The sequence below is a fragment of the Diabrotica virgifera genome, chromosome 2 (genome assembly GCF_917563875.1).
Source record: "Diabrotica virgifera virgifera chromosome 2, PGI_DIABVI_V3a".
Lineage (NCBI taxonomy): Eukaryota > Metazoa > Arthropoda > Insecta > Coleoptera > Chrysomelidae > Diabrotica > Diabrotica virgifera.
The window spans coordinates 106,723,433-106,741,317 of record NC_065444.1 but is presented as its reverse complement, the minus strand read 5'-3'; the positions used below and the strand labels follow the sequence as shown (position 1 = coordinate 106,741,317).

Genomic DNA, 17,885 nt, shown 5'->3' with positions numbered 1-17,885 from the left:
TACACCGTTTTTTTTAAATGTTTTTCAATTTTTTTTTTCAAATTCAAAAGACGAAAAATTTTCAAATCGATTTTTCTAGAAAACGGTGTGTCCTACCGACTTAAATCAAGAGTACCTTTTAGTACTAGCATACCTCACAATTTAATAATCCAAAGTAAAAAATGCTTCAAATTTAAAGACAAAAAAGTTATGCAATAAAATAACCGTTACCCTACCCAAAACGGACGCCTATGACCGGTACTATAAATTCGCAATGGATGAAATCGATTTATCTATGAAAGATAAATCTGCGTACCAATTTTTGTTTTTCTAACTAGAAGCGTTCTGGGTGTATTTAAGAAAAACTAATTACAAGACGCCATTTTCAAAGAGCTCTAGCTCCCTTAGGAAGCATTTTCGGACTAGGTGAATTTGGTTAAATTGTCTTAAAATTACCTAAGGAATCTCCTGTCTTCATTTGTCGGTAGAGTTTCTAGACACCCTGTATAATAATAGACAATTTCAACTACCTATGCCCAAATTTTCATCTTTCCTTTATTTTTTTTGGAGTCAGATTGTTCTTTGATAGGGCTAAACAAGCATTTCTCCAATCGCAACAAGCAAAAACTATCGCTCCTATCCACTTCTTAAAATAGAAAATTATCCGTGAAGCCATCGAAATTGAAAACGCCCTTGACAGCTTAAACACGCTCGATGACGCTAAAAACTGCCGGCAACATGGAGACCGCTGCACTATCGTATTGACTCATTGCGCAGAAAAAAGACGTTAAAATGAAAGTAGGCGATTGCATTTCATTTCAATTCGAACACCACCATTGCTCTACACATGTTTCGAGTTATATCATCGGGAGCACTTGTGGTTGTTCAAACTTAAATTAAAAGTAATCTAGTTTCGTTGTTATAACATAACAACCTGTCCACGCTAGCAGCGACCTCTATATGAAGCATCAAGTAGTTAGGAAACCTCTCTCTTTGATAGCAAAATAAATGAACCGCAAATCCAAAGCTTATTTTCGAAATAACTTTTTTGGATATCCTGTACTGTAGTAGAATTATCGACCAATGTCGGACTAAAAACCACGTTGCCACTCATCCACCATGGTTTATATTCATTTTAATTTGTAGGATTCTACTTCGTCTATCCTTCCCTAACTCTACTCCATGAGATATATTCGAAACTATTATTTTTCGCAATCAACTGTCTTTTTGTCAACAGCAATTTTTTCACCGTCAACCCCAATTTTTTCACCGTCAAAAGTTATCATTTTATTTGTAGTGGTAACTCCTTGATTAGACTCGTAGTAACTTATGGTTGTGAAACGTAAATAATGACAAAAAAAGATGAAGACCAACATTCGAGAGACAGATATTGAGAAAAGTATATGGCCCAGTGCAAGAGGGAGATGGTACATGGTAGTCCAGAAAGCCACTGCGCATCCGCTAGGAAAATATTCCGATTCGGATTTTTTGCACAATCTTACTCAAAAAGAACCCCTTTTAACAAATTTGCATGTTGCCAGGACCAAAAGTGGGTCAAAAATTTTTTAAATGTTTTTTTTTTGTTTTTTTCCTATAATTATTTTTTTGCATGGAACAAAGTTTTTTAGGTTTTTTGGATCATTCCAAACAGATAAGGTCTTTAGTGACTTTTCTCTAAAGTTGATAGTTTTTGACATATAAGCGATTAAAAATTGAAAAATTGCGAAATCGGCCATTTTTAACCTTCCAAAACTATGTGAAAAACTTAAAATTTGAATGTTGTCAAGGTAGGTAGATATTCTTTAAACATCGATTGATGAAATCCCGAAGAGTTTTTGCAATACAGTATTCAAAACTCCTTTGTTTTTTAATTTCTAATCACGCGTGCGCGACACTATTTTCCACCGTTGCATGTGTATACATACAGTATACAGTATGGTGCAAATGAAAGGAATAAATTCGTTATTTCGTAAACCGGCGACTTTAATCCTCGTAAGGCAGTGCTTAGATTCTTACGTAAACAACGGTGCGGGGTGCATTTGTACCCCATCCGTATATCCATTTTTTTATATGTGAACGTTGGGGAAATTGATTTGAAAGATAATTAGGACTTGTTTTTCATAGTACAGTAGAGCGTCGATAATCCGGACGTCAAAAATCCCGAATATATAAATCCTGAAACTTGACAAAGAGAACCAAAGTACGGAAACTAGAAGATCAAGACTAGTGATGTTGAACAAGTAACTATTCGTTACAAAGTACTCGTTACTTACGAATACCGAAAGTAACGATTACTATACACAGAGGCAAATCGTTACTTCGATTACTCTGACTACTTCGTACCAATCGTATTTAATTACTTTGATTACTTCGTTACAAAATACAAAAGTAATCATAGTAATCAAATCATTTTTATCCCTTAAATAGATCTGTGAAGGTCGTTGTTATATCGAAATACCTATACAAAATACCTATCTACTGAGAAATACGATTCTCGATATGATTACCGGTACTCAAATACAAAAGTAACAAAAGTAATCCTAGTAATCAAAGTAACGAATACTGTAAATGATTACTTTATACAAAATACCTACCTACTGAGAAATACTATTCTCGCTATAATTACAGGTACTCAAATACAAAAGTAACAATAGTAATCATAGTAATCAAAGTAACGAATACTGTAAATGATTACTTTATACAAAATACCTACCTACTGAGAAATACTATTCTCGATATGATTACCGGTACTAAAAATACAAAATAACAATAGTAATCATAGTAATCAAAGTAACAAATACTGTAAATGATTACTTTATACAAAATACCTACCTATTGAGAAATACTATTCTCGATATGATTACCGGTACTAAAAATACAAAAGTAACAATAGTAATCATAGTAATCAAAGTAACGAATACTGTAAATGATTACTTTATACAAAAGTAACGATTTGTAACGAATGCTCGAAAGTAACTATAATCAACATCACTAATCAAGACTAGCATGGGCAGGATTTGGAAAACTTAGTTGGATATTCAAGAACCGCAAAATACCCCAATACTTTAGAAGCAAAGTGTTCAACCAGTGTATGCTTCCTATCATGACATATGGGTGTCAATGTGTCAAACCTGGATCCTAACCAAGGTAAATATGAATAAACTAGCCCCAATAGAAAGAGCAATGTAAAAAACAACATTAAGGTCGTTTACGAAAGTAAACGACCAAGAGAAAGACCACATATGAGATGGGTTGATAATATTAAAAGAATAGCCGCAACAAATTGGAAATATATTGCTCAGGATAGAGACCGGTGGAAGGAGTTGGAAAAGGCCTATGTCCAAAAATGGATGATATAAGGCTATGAAGAAGAAGGAGCACTGAGCCCCGACAGTGTCCTGAAGGCTATGGGTACATAATTCGCAAATATTTTACGTGAATCCCTACTTTTTCTGTCTTTACACGGCAAATGACGTGTAGTAAAATTCACATTGGTATGTATATGTAAACATTACTAGAATGTCATTCTACTTGAAAATGTCATCATTAATTTAAAGAGATGGCTTTTGAATGTTCTTGGATAACTGTTATTTTTATAATTGCAAATTATTAATTCAGTTAATAAATGTGATAATTTTTTCACTAACTATGTATTCAGTGATTGTAATAATTTATTTGTACAACAAAAACTAATACTCAATCGAGAAAAGAGGAAAAGTGTTAAAGTGATTTTTTAATAATATATTGAAATGGAACGCTTACAATTTTGAACATCTGTAACAACAAAATACTTGGATCACAGAATATATATTATCCTGATGTATTCTCTGCTTGGATCTTCCACAAATAATACACAATAAATAACTTTTTATTAAGTTCACGTCTTAAATAAATTATTTATCAAATACACTATATATCAATAATATTTAATCAATAACTCAACATATTCCCGATGCAATGTCAAATATTTAAAATTGTCACTGATTGTCAGTGTCTGACTGACAATATATGCTGACAATATTATATTCGGCTGAGTGCGTTGTAAGACAAAGATAGATTTGGAAAATATTACCACGGCATTATGTTTATTTTTTTCAAATCCTGATAAAACCAATAAATATTTTTGAAAAATTTAAACGCAGAATGAAAGACTAAATTATTACCGAGGGCCGAAAGTCCCTTAGAATAAATAAAAAGTTTATTTTGAATGAGATATTTGAAATTAAAAATCACACTAACTTTTCTCTTAGTTTTTAATCCCTGTAACTTATTAAAATAAACATTATAGAAGTTCTCAGGGACTTTCTGCCCTCGCTAATAACGTAATCTTTTATTCTGCGTTTAAATTTTTCAAAAATATTTATTAGTTTTCTCAGGATTTGAAAAAAATTAATCCCCATTTGAATAGCATTGCAGCCGGAAATACGTTCCGATCCTCTGAAACCCTATTAGCCATGAGTATTTGGAATATCGAAACATATTCACTCCCAATAAATCATCAAAGTGCAGACCTCTTTAATGGTTACAAATTTTTTACTAGAGAACCCTGTCTATCCACCAATAACATGGCCGACGAACAATTGACCGTAAAGAAGTTAAAAAGAAGAAACGCGTGATTTGTAAATTTACTTAAGAGCAAATAGTGGTGATCAACAGGTAGCAACAAACGCGGTCCAAGATTGCGAAAGTTCCATAGGCGTAACCAGGATGATCCTAAGGGGGAAGGGGGTTACAACTACCTGAAAGGGGGGGTTACAACTACTGGAAGGTCTCTGAAGGGTATGGTGTTAGGCGTATAGAGCTCAAAGTACATCCCAATGGGGGGGGTTATAACCCCCAAACCCCCCCTAGTTACGCCTATGGAAAGTTCTGCGAAGTTTCAAAAGTGAGGCAACAGTGCGTCGGTAATTCGACACTGACAGTGACGTTTATACTATCAAAAACAATAATTTTTATACACATAGGCGCGAAATGTTGCCAAGTCAGTGACGTTCGATTTCTTGTTGTAAAAAAATCGATTTTTAGTACTTCCAATGTGACACAAAATCTAGGCACGGGATAAAAAAGTTTATTTGAAGAAAGTTTATTTTTTTGTGTTTCTTAATGGCGGTACATGCTCCTTTTTGCAATATTTTATTTAATTATGGAGTAATTTCCACATACTAACATATTTATGAAATTGGGCTCTGTACCGCCATTCTTTATTATATTACGAATATGTGTGCCAAATATCTCGAAAAAATATTCAAAATTACAGCGGCAATCTTGGAACGCGTTTGTTGCTACCTGTTGATCGCTACTGTGTGCTCTTAATTTGATCTACTACTATGAAGGAGCAACCTACTAAAACTTTTCCAGGCTGTTTTTTCGCGTTCTTTGACAACTTTTTTCATTGTTTTTTTTTATTGTAATAAATGATCTGTTCCAGGGTTTATCAGAAGAAGAAATTAGACTGCTAAGACGCCGTGCAGGAAATAGAAAAGCCGCGGCAAAACGTAGAAAAAAAGTTCAAGATCACCTAGATGGCCTTGTTAAGGATGCGAACTCATTGGCTAAAATTAATAAACTACTTAAAATCCAAGTGACAGAACTTGAAAGAGGAAAGCGTCATTTACTATCACTTTTGTCCAAGTTTAAATGTAGTAAACAACATTTGGATGTATTAGAAGAGAGACTAAAACAGAAGTCTTCGTAGTTTTTGTTTTGTATATTCAGTTTTTATGTAAATAAATATAATATACTTATTATAATATGCGTTTGAATTTCCTAAAACCTAGCTCTCTTGTCATTATCCCATTATAATGCAGTCAATGAAATTTTCACCTCCGATTTCGTTGAATCTAGATAGATTTTCATGAAAATTGGTGAGTAGTTAGAGGATACGTCAAGAAACAAAAGTAAAGTATGTACCTATACATATGAGGCCAACTCGCGCCTTTACCCTGGGTGTGGATGCTACCTCTTGTCAGGGGTGAAAATTATTTTATTAAGAATAACTCCAGTCGATAGAGGGACAAATTCTAATCAAAATTTGTTATTTCAAGTTATTAAAATAAATCAATACTTTTTGGATTATAGTGCAGTCACTGAAGGTTTTCACCTCCTATTTCGTTGAACCTCCATCAATTTTCATGAAAATTGGTGAGTAGTTAGAGGATACCTCAAGGAACAAAGGTGACATGATGCAAACTTGCGCTTTTGTCCTGGGGGTGGATGCCACCCCTTCTCGGGAGTGAAAATTATTTTATTAAAAATAATACCATAAATCGATAGTGGGACAAATTCTAAGAAAAATTTGTTATATAAAGTTATTAATATAAATCAATACTTTTTGAGTTATTAAAGATCAAAGATTTTATTTTTTCGTAAAAAAAATGAAAGTTCTAAAACTGTTCTTCACGTATTTATAACTCAATAACTATAAGCTTTTAAAAAAGTTATTATTACCAAAATTAAAGATAATAAAAATTTAATACATGCACTCCTCACTTAAAGAACTAAACTAATGTTAACTCAAAGTGAGTTATGGGTAATTGAATGTATATTTTTTTCGGCGACTACTCAAATCTAAGGATTTAAGTCTAAATAACGGGACAATAATGGTGCATTTTATAAAATACAACTATGAAGCACTTGTCAAATTACTTCGGAATACCTATCAAATGAGCTCCAAAAGAAGTTAATAGCATCAAAATTAAGCAAGTTATGATTAAAATAAGAGTTCCCTTTCGAATTTTTTAGAAAAAAGTGAAAAATAAAACATACCTACGCAATTTCCACAAAAATTAACATGTATAGTAATCCTTACAATAATTGCTTTGTATTAGCATAAGAAATATGATTTCAAAAATTTTGACCGGTTTAGAATGCATATTTTTGAAAAAAAAAGGTATAATTTAAAAAATCAGAATTTTTAAAATTATCGTAATTTTCTTTTGATAATAACTCAAAAATTACTCAATATACCAAAAAAAAAGATATATAACCAAATGTTAGTTTTTTTCCGTATCAAATATTTTACCTGTTTTACTATTTCTGTAGAGTAAAAATAACCGAGATAGAAACGTTTAAAGCTTAAATTTTGCTGCGAAAACCATGTAACCGTGACCATTTAATATTTTATTTATAAAAAAAGATTAAATTTAATGTGGTTTAATAACCCTTGAAATTAACTTTCAAATGGTTTTTAGGCAAACCTAATGGCGTAGAAATTAACGGAGTTATTAAAAAAAACACTTTTTGGAAAAATTTAAAAAAATAAATTTTGAAAAATTTTTGGGCATAAATTTTAATGCTATCAACTTGTTCGGAAGCTTATTTGATAGATATTTCGAAGTAATTTGACAAATGTTTAATAAGTTTATGTTATAAAATTCATCATTTTCCCATTATTTAAGCTTGAATATTTAGATTTGGGTACTCGTCGAAAAAATATTCATTCAATTACATATTACTTTACTTATACTTAGGTATCACTTTTAGTTAACAATAAAAAAAGGTTTTTCTAGTAAGGAGTTTATTTCACATTTTATTAGCTTTAATTTTGGTAATAATAACTTTTTTGTAAAAACTTTAGTTTTTGAGTTATTTTGAAAAATTGGTTAAAAACATGCATTTTTCTCATGAAAAATTAAAATCTTTCATCTTAAATAACTCAAAAAGTTTTGATTTTTTTAATATATATATATCCGGGGTGTCATATCGGCTGACGCCGCATCCCCACACCTAACCGCCATCTATTTCTATCCTGATTTTTTTAATAACTGTATATAAAAAATGTTGCTTAGAATTTGTTCATCTATCAATTATGGGATTATTTTTAAAAAAATAATTTTCGCCCCCGAGAATGGGTAGCATCCGCCCCCAGGTTAAAAGCGCAAGTTGGCACCATATGTCACCTTTGTTCCTTGAGATATCGTCTAACCACTCACCGATTTTCATGCAAATCGATGGAGGTTCAACGAAATCAGAGGTTATAGCGCATATCTACCTTCAGTTACTGCAGTATTATTAGAGATCAAAGATTTCATTTTTCGTGAAAAAAATGCATATTTTAAAACGGTTTCCATAAATAATTAAATAGAAAAACTAAGTATAAGTTTTTACAAAAAAGGTATTCTTAAGAAAATTGATAACAAATCTAAAAATTCTTTACCTATAGCCCAGTAAATGAACGGGAAATTCGGCGATACCGTGTAATTTTCAGGGGCAACTCCGAATTGCATGAAAATTTGAATTTAGGTTCTACTTACCCTCCACTTTAAAGTTGAAATTGTACCGTTGGTTGCTTTTACTTGGGGGGTGACAGTCACCCCTTCTCGGGGGGTGAAAAAACATACGTTCAAGATAAGACCAGAAATGGATAAATTGACTGATTTTAAGCAACTTTTGTTCTATAGAGTTTTTTACGTAAGTCAATACTTTTCGAGTTATTTGCCATTGAAAATGTTGATTTTTCGACAAAAAAAACTACGTTTTCAGACGGTTTTTCGCAAATAACTCAAAAAGTAAATATTTTATCGAAAAAAATATCCTTGGCAAAAGTGTAGCTTATAAAAAACCCAAAAAAATGGTGTATCAGTAAAGTCTATCAATTAAATAAAAACAAAGTTGTAGCTCATGAAAAATAAGTTCTTATTCGCCTAATTCCAAATCGAATATTTCAAGGTGAAATCACAGAATAATTAAGCACTTCTAGGAAAAAACCCATTTAAACTTTTTTAAAGTGTTTATAAAAAGCTTTGCTTTAATTGTTAACAAAAGTTTTAGCATTAAAAATAAGCGAGTTACGCTCAAAATAAAGTTGGCCCTCTTTTTTTTTGTAAAAAATCATGAAAATCTCGCCGTGTTTAGCTCCCCAAAAGAAATTAATCGCTACCGCTTTACAAACAATTTACTTACCTTTCTATTTTTTATATGATCTGTCAGTCTCACCGGTTTAAAGTGTTTATTTTTGAAAGGGTTATAATTGAGAAAGTTTGAATGGGTCACTAATCACGAGTGTATGCAAATTTTGAACAGCCATATCTTAACCAATTTTTGTCTTACGGAGAAACAAAATGAAACTAGCATATTTATAATAGCAAAACCTACATTTTTTTACTCTTTAAGATTTTTCTTATCACTAATACTTTTTAAGTTATTTTAAAAAAATGAAATTTTTCAAAAATTTTTAGAAAATTTTTTTTTACTATAAAACCAAATGTTTTCAAAAATAAGCACTTCAAACCAATCAAACTTACAGATCATATAAACAATACACATACAGTTAAAATATATGATAAAGCCAAACGATTAATTTCATTTAGGGTGCTAAATAGAGTGAGGTTTTGACGATTTTTTTTACCAAAAAAAAGGAGCTAACTTTTTTTTCATTGTAACTCGTTTATTTTTGATGCTGTAAACTTTTGTAAAAAAACAAATAATAAGCTTTTTTTCGATACTTTAAAAATGTTGATAAGGTTTTCCCGAAAAACGCTTCTTTCTTCGGTGATTTCGCGTTGAATTATTCGATTTGGAATTAGACGAATAAGAACGTATTTTTCATAAGCTACAACTTTGCTTCTACTCAATTTGTGGACTTAACTAGTACACCATTTTTTTAGTTTTTTTATAGGCTATACTTTTGTTAAAAATATTTTTTTCGATAAAATATTTACTTTTTGAGTTATTTGGGAAAAACGGTCTGAAAACGTAGTTTATTTGTCGAAAAATCAACATTTTAAATCGCGAATAACTCGAAAAGTATTGACTTACGTAAAAAACTTTATAGAACAAAAGGTGCTTAAAATAAGTCAATTTTTCCATTTCCGGCCTTATTTTAAACACGCATTTTTCACCCCCCGAGAAGGGGTGACTGTCACTCCCCAAGTAAAAGCAACCAACGACACAAATTCAACTTTGAAGTGGAGTGTAAGTAGAACCTAAATCCAAATTTTCATGCAATTCGGAGTTGCCCCTGGAAATTACACTCCAAAATGGTCATTTATTGGGCTACTACTTGAAAACTCAAATCTAAGTAAGCTTAAATAACAGGTAAACGATGAATTTTATAAAACAAGTAATTGGACTTTGTATGTCCTAGGTTTTCACCCAAAATGATCGAAAGGAAAACCGGAAGTCGATTTGAACTCTTCGTGTAATTTTACGTCGATTGATATAGGATTTCACAAATGTTGAGTAATTTTTACTAAACTTTCGGTCATAATAATTGTTTAAACGAAAATGACTTCAAAACCAGAACTAACGATTCAAGCTCGACTTTTCAATGCGCTTCGATTGATATGTCACAATGTACTATTTCTGTGACTATAATATAGCACTTCTGGTTAGAACTTTTTAACTGAAAATGATATAAAATCCAAAAGTATACATTATTTGTTCTCATCTTATTAAGGCGCGTCGAATAATATTTAGCTTGTAATATATTCTGGCGACTTTAAAACACTATTTCCGGTTACATTTCTAAAACCGGAAGTCCTAGGTCAAATGTCTTACCTTTAGTACCATCCTTGAGTTATAAGCTTTCATTCGACACCTCATTTGTCATTCTACCTGATATAAAATGAAGGAGGAGTTGTGTTTACGGACGGACGTCAATAATTCAACGTTTCCACATTTTTTCAAAATTGGGTGAAACAGTGAAAACAACTTACCTACCTACTAAACATTTGTCAAAGTGCCTATTCAAGAATACCTATCAATAAATGAGTTGCAGAAGAAGTTAATAGCACCAAATTAAGCAAGTTGTGATGAAAATAAGACGACCCTTTCGATTTTTTTAGAAAAAAGTGAAAAATAAAGACTTTTTTCTTTACATTAGCATAGAGCATAGGTAATAATGACATCAAACATTTTGATCGGTTTAAAACTTTGTTTAAAATGCATATTTAAAAAAAAATCAAAATTATTAAATTTTTCGTAAATTTCATTTTTTTTGATAATATAACTACAAAATACTCGATATACGTAAAAAGTAATATAAAACGAAACTTTGAGTTTTTTTGTTCCATTCGAAATAAGAAGAAAGGACCTTTTCTCAGTGCCGGATCTAGGGTACTTGCGGCCCTAGGCCAAATTACCCCGAGCGGCACCCGATAACTTCCGATTGTGTAACTAAAGCATAGAGCACATTTCATATTAATACATAATGGTAGGGGAGCCCAAGCGGGGATTTTTGCAGTTACTCGAGCGCGTCAGATTATCACATGGGGAGAAACCTTGTACCCTGTAAATGTACCCCTACCATATATTGGATCTTAATACATGGGAGTTCGTTAAGCGGGGTTCGAAAAAAAATCTATCTTTAGAAAAACTCAAAATCGTCAGATTATGATAAGGTAAGTTACGTACATGACATTACGGATCTGACGGTTTGAGCGGGACGTAAGGATATGGGTGAGCCACAAAATTTCACAAGAAAAAGCGATTATTTCGAGAAATAAACGTCAGATTGACAAACTCAAAAGTGCTCAATATTTTTCAAAAATCTATCCAATCATGCCAAACACGGTCCCCTACGGAGAGGGGTGGGAGGTAAATTTAAATAGTAACCCCGCGATTTTTCGCGAAATGAACATCAGATCGAAAAACTGCAAAAGGAACATATTCAATATTTTTGAAAAAATCTATCGAATTGGTTTACAAATTTGGCTAATACCACAAAACAGCTCTAACAACAATTTCTATATTTATAGAAAATATTTAATTCAAAAAGTTAGCAAATAGCAGTTATTTGTAAAATTATTAACATTACTAAAATTATCATATTATAAATTAGTAAGTATTGCAGTTAATTGTTAAAATAAAATTAAATAAGTTTTGTCTCATTTGGGGGTAAAAGTACAGGTGCCAATAAAAGATTAAAAAAAGCCGAGCTGAAATAACACTATAACAAATAAACATCCAGATTGTTAATTCTCACAGTATTCTCTTATACTAAAAAACGTCAATGTAATGTTCTTAATAGTGTTCTAAAGTTATTAATAGTGTTCTTAATATTGTTGTTAATTTGGATAAAGTTAAATTAGTGATTAGCACTGACACTCACTTCACTCAATACTCATAATAACTCTCATATATATATATATATATATATATATATATATATATATATATATATATAGACGTACACACCGGCCATGTGAGTCCCATTTTGCCATATGCTGCGCACCGTCTGAGACCCGTTTTGACCATGCGAGACCCTTCAGCGGGACTCGCATGGTTTTATCGTGTATATCGGTTGCAGAAGGTCCAACTTATCAAAAAAAACTGATCAACAAAAATTTTTTTTTGGACTCGGAAGTCTGTTTGCTATCGCAAAATATATGAAATTTAGTTCATAGAAACGCACCACAGGCGGCGCACAGGTAGACTGTATGTAAGCTGTATGTCCATCCGAGACCCAGATTGATCAAACATTATATGCGAGACCCAAAACCCGGCAACATTGCTTTGTTATAATTTACGAAAGAAATTTCATTTGAACGTTATTTTAGCCAGGGACGCGATTCCAAAAGAACGACTGTCCTCCGCCATATTTAAAGACGGCGTAAATCGTGTAGCCGAGAAACAGAATCGCGGGACTGATTATATTTTGTCAGCAGGCTACTTTTCACCAGATTATTGATTAAGTATTGGTTGTATTCGGTGGGATTTTGTATTTACCGCTAAGTTGGAAAAATAACGTTTGTGCGATGAAAAAATTTAAAGTTGTATGTATTTTTTAATCCACATTATAAAAAGATAATAAAATACAAGACCAAAAAAATGTTTTAGGGGTGGACAACCCTTATCATCTAGGGGGATAAAAATCGGTCGAACCGTTTCAGAGGAGTTTGGGAACGTACTTTATGACACAAGAATTTTATATAATATAAGATACCATTTTATTAATCATAGTTTTGTTAAAAATCTGATTTGCTAGATTAAATAAATTTTTACCGAAAAATATATATCAAACGAAATCGAATTAAAACACAAATGTTTAGAAACACGTTATTTAATAAAAACTTCACAAAAACTACATTCTGTAAGAATTGTAAACAAACGTTTTAATTTTTACCCCATCAATTGATTTAAAGTTTTCTCCAGCTTTATTTTTTTTTTAAATTCCTGTACGTCTGCTTTTTTCGGAACTCTTTTTCTTTTATGAATCTTGTAAAGTATTTAAGCATCGTTTGTTTGTCCTTTTCGGTCCATCGGTGCCTGCAATCGCTAAAAAGAGTTAATACATAAAAAAATAATACATAAAAATTAATACAAAAAATGTGCCCTTAATTAGTTATATAATTTGGAAAGCATTTTTAATTTTAACAAAAGCAGGTAATTGTCCTTTTACGAATAAAATTATTATATTAGAGTTTTTTACGAATAAATATTTTTTAAATCGTATTAGGTAACAAATATATTATTAAATTAAAACAATTGTATTACGAGTAGCAGAGTAATAGTTATCTAAAGAAATTACCATTTGAACTGCTTTCGGTTTTTTCAGTAGTTGGCTTTCTTTTTGTAACTAAAAAAATAAAATCTTTCATGCATTTTTTCGATATACTCTTATTAAAACTTCTTTACCTTTATTATTTTGCATTGGATGCGTCATTTCATCGGTAGATAACTTTCTTTTACCCTTCGACGAAACTTTTTCTGCAGATTAATAATAATTATTTATTTGTTACTTTTAAGTAGAAAACTGCTTTAAGAGTTAGGAGCTACTCATCTTTTTTTTTCATTTATAATATTTATTGTAATGATTTTTTAAGACTTCGTTTATAATAATCTTTTACCTACCATTTTTATTAGCTTGTTCAATTTTTTCGTCAGTTACATCGCTACAATTACTTTTAGGACTCCAAGAATGAGTAGGCTCTGTTAATTTTAAAAAATAGATTATTAAACTTTTAGGCAATTACCAATGCGAGTACACTAATCCTACCTTTTCATTTATTTCATTTACTTCTGTTTCTATGTTTTCAATTTCCAAGTAGTCATTTTCTTCTATATTGATATCGTCTAAGCTCTTTCCTTTGTAAATATTAACATCACCTTTATTTAAAGCGATCATTGGTTTGGCTATTTTTGCAGTCTGGTATAGATCTTGAGGAAGTCTAAAAAAATATTACAACTATTAATTATGCTAATATAATAATAAACCGTTTTAACAAGATTGGCTTACCTATACCATTCTTCATGGTTTTTTTTGTATGACCCATAAAAGTGGCTAATTGTTCCATGTCAGTATTATGAATATCCATAATCTGTAAAATTGTTGCAGTCTGTTTTCGAAATTCGGTAGAAGTTAGAGAGTTGGGATCCTTTGCCCCACAGCTTTTTGCAAATTGTTTAATTACACTTGTTCCATGAAACCAACCTTTCGACGAATTGGGATTTGCAAAAATGTATTTATTATCTTTTGGAATTAATTTTATTTTTTCTCTTATTTTAATCATCAGCTCAATTTTCTCGTTTAAAAAAGGAGAAATTAAAATAAAATAATTCTTCTAAAAGTTTCTACACAATAGTTTTTCTGAAACAGTTAAACTTTCAGCAATTTCTTGTTGAACACTGGGGTCCGCAAATGATCTTTTGTAAGTAGAAATTTCAAGGTATTGAATCTCACCGATGCGTTTTCTATTTAGTATTAAAAGAAGGGCCATTACTCCTTTTGCTAAGGTTTTATATAAAGGAAGTAAATTATTTTTGTCATTTTGTTTCCCCTTCTTTTCTAAAAGTTTGTTTAATTTTTTGGCACTGTCTTCAACCTGATTTTTGACAAAACTATTAAACTTAATTACTTCACTTGTCACCGGCAGTATTTGGGGTTTTCCCATTGCCGTTCTTTTATTGTTTTAAGGCCTAATGAAGAAATTTCATTGGCCCAACTGGTCTCTAATGTTTTAAAATCTGGAATGCTTTTTTTCCTCATTAGGGTTTTTAAAGGTAAAGAATGGAAATTTTTTTAAAATCATTCGATTAGTTATATCGCATACTTGTTTTAAAGTGGTACCCATATGAAGTGCTAATGAAGAAGATTTAAAGCTTTTATCGGCATTGCTAAATCCCGAAATTACTTTTGTGGCCGTAACTAAATCGTCAAATAATTCTGGTTTCATAGCATCAATTAGGTTCTGAACAGGTGTGAACTCTCTAAGAGCAATCAAAAGTCTTGCTAATTCTCTCATTTTGTTGCTACTGTTACAATTTGCTTTCTTTTATGTTTTTTGAGATGGGTTTCCCCGAATAAACATATTAAAAATATCATTTTTTGAGGTGGCGCTTATTTTATCTGCTTTCATAATGCAAAATACCTCTTTCTTTAATCTTGACTGTGATAAAAAACTGTTTTGGCAGCGAGAATCCGCTGAAAATGTTTGGGATTGAGTTAAGGCATTTAGTCGCCCACACTTTGTACCAGTGTTTTTCTTGGCATTTTTAGCATGCTTATAGAAAAAAAATTTTTGTACACCCCAGAACAGTTTTCGCAAACAACAAAATCGTCAAAGTCTAATGCTTGGGCTTCCGTGGGCCTTCGAACAGCCACCACTTTTTTTTCTTCTCTAAACAAATGAAAATTTCCTTCCTTGCGTAAATAATCCCATAAGGTTTTCCTTTCATTAGATCCTTTTGGAAAAGATAAAATATTTTTTACTCGACTTTCGTCATCATGTTTTCTTTCCAAATGTCTTGCAAAATGACTCACTTCTACGAAACAAATTGGACAGAAATTCTTTTTATCCCAAACTCTTTTTTCTATGTGAAAGGGCAACAATGGAATTATTAGTTTCGATCTAAAAAATTAAAAGTAAGACTGTAAAAAAGTACATTTTAAAACTAAATTTAAACAATTTAAATTAATTAAAAGATTACAAAAGGGATTCCCAATGACTGCTAATTATTAACCTAATAATTCTTTAACTTACGTTAGAAATATGGGGCTTTTCCGAGGGTTCGTCCTTTGTTAAAGTTGATTCAGGGCAAGTTACGTTTATGGTCTAAAATTAATAACAAAAAATCAGTAATAGTCGAGGAAATGAAGCATTTTGGCTCGCAATTTTTTCGTCCAGCATGGATTTACTTGAAATTTTTAAAGAAGGTAAAGAATAGTCCAAGGATCATTTTCTATACCATGCCGCTGTACGCTAAAACCTTGGGGGTGGTTGCCACCCCATCTCGGGGGCGGGAATTTTTTATTACATTTTAACCATGCAAACCGATGTAAAAAGTAATTCTAAGAAAAACATGATTTTTACATTTTTTTTATAAAACTAATATTTTTCGAGTTATTCGCGCTTGAAGGTAACAGTTTTTCGATGAAAAAATCGACTTTTTTAGAGGGTTTTTTGAGAATACCTCGAAAAATACGCATTTAATCAAAAAAAATGTAGATATCAAAATTGTATCTTTTAGTAACACAAACCAAATTCTTTTTCTGTAAAATCTTTAAGACCAATACAAACCGAGATACGGCATGTTGAAAGTTAGCTTTTTTCATCAAATGCATAAGTTGAAATATTCAAATTAAAATAACGGAAAAATTTTGCATTTTTCGAGGAAAACTTAAATAATATTTTTTCAAGCATACAGTTAGGCCTTTCAAAAAAAAAAACAATAAAAAGTTTCTAACCTAAAAATTAAGCGACTTATGATCAAAAAAAGGTCGGTACCTGCTTTTCTCTATGAAAAAAATCAGTGAAAACAAGCCCCTACCTACCCTCCTAATTAAAAACTGGTCTTCATCTTTCCGTAATTCCTTTTATATTTGGATTATCAATAGACCCAAGAAGTTTGACCTATTTAAAACGCCTAATTTTAGAAAAATTGGAGTTTAAAGAAAAATTAATTTTTTGGAATTTCCCATTTTTTACCTTTTACTTTAAAATATCTCCGAAAATACTGGAGATACGAAAAAAATGATAAACTACTAAATTGTAGCTTTTTTAATAACTAAAATTACCTTGTGTACAGATTTTCATTACAGTACAGTTAGCGAGATATAGCTGTTTAAAACCTCTATTTACGAGCAAGCACCCCCTTATTCGAGCCCTTTAAAGCCACCCTAATTAAAAGCTAAGGGATCTTATGGAATTTAGTTTACACAGTCTCATAACCCTTCAAAAATTCTACAAAGTCGTTTTTGAAAAAACTTTTTATCGCCAAAACTGGAGGAGCTGTGTTTATAAAACGAATTTATTTTTCGAAAAATTCGGATAGTCCGCTTATGGATAATTTTCAATGTATGTATAATACCACACAATCGGTTCGTATACTGGAAGATAACTAAAAAACTATTTGTATTTGTATTTGTACATATTTTTAAATTCGTATTTTTGTGTATTAAATAAATGTTGTTGTAATTCTTTAATTCTACTTTTTTTTGTATAGATCTATTAAAATATATACTTATAAAAACTGTAATGTTATTAAGGGTGGTTTTTAAGGGTTGAAATATTATGATATTATATCCTGAAGTATAAAACAATCATTATTTAACCAATCAAAACCACATTTTACCCATATTAAAGTTTACAATGTTTTTATATAATTTTTGACAATAAGGGGTAGTTTACACCCCTAAAAATAATCAACGCCCTTAAGCATGATATAGAAAATTAACTACAGGTTGAAATGATCCTAATCGCAAATTTTTATGTAAATCGATGCAAGCCGAAATTATTCTTTTAGGATAAGTAAATTTTTTATATGTAGCTCCAACAAGGGTGGTTTTAAGGGTTGAAATATTATATTATATCTTAAAGCATAAAACAATCATTATGTAAGTAATAAGAACCAAATGTTGACAATATAAAGTTTAATATGTTATTTTATTTTTTTTACAATTAGGGGTAGTTTTCACCCTTAAAAAACCAAAAGCGTACAACGGCTCAATATAGAAAATGAACTAGAGG

At 31.0% G+C, this 17,885-nt stretch overlaps 1 protein-coding gene and 1 long non-coding RNA gene across 4 annotated transcripts in view; one reads left to right on the top strand and one right to left on the bottom strand.

Annotated features, from left to right (window-relative positions):
* Window positions 1-5,729, top strand: part of LOC114334623 (uncharacterized) — a 57,240-nt gene extending 51,511 nt beyond the window's left edge. For both annotated transcript variants that reach the window (XM_050643944.1, XM_028284706.2), the window contains exon 3: window positions 5,408-5,729. In XM_050643944.1, coding sequence (XP_050499901.1) covers window positions 5,408-5,674 — 267 coding nt within the window. In that variant the 3' untranslated portion in view covers window positions 5,675-5,729. The remainder of the gene's footprint in view (window positions 1-5,407) is intronic.
* A 7,234-nt stretch (window positions 5,730-12,963) lies between these two features.
* LOC126880176 (uncharacterized) lies at window positions 12,964-15,692 on the bottom strand. Of its 2 annotated transcripts, none has more exons than XR_007696465.1 (6): window positions 14,156-15,692; window positions 13,916-14,104; window positions 13,771-13,848; window positions 13,555-13,626; window positions 13,448-13,495; window positions 12,964-13,194 (listed from the first exon to the last, which is right to left on the bottom strand). It is a non-coding gene; the product is annotated as an uncharacterized LOC126880176 (long non-coding RNA). The 2 variants fall into 2 exon arrangements; XR_007696464.1 differs by having other exon boundaries at window positions 13,916-14,087.
* Window positions 15,693-17,885: the final 2,193 nt, after the last annotated feature.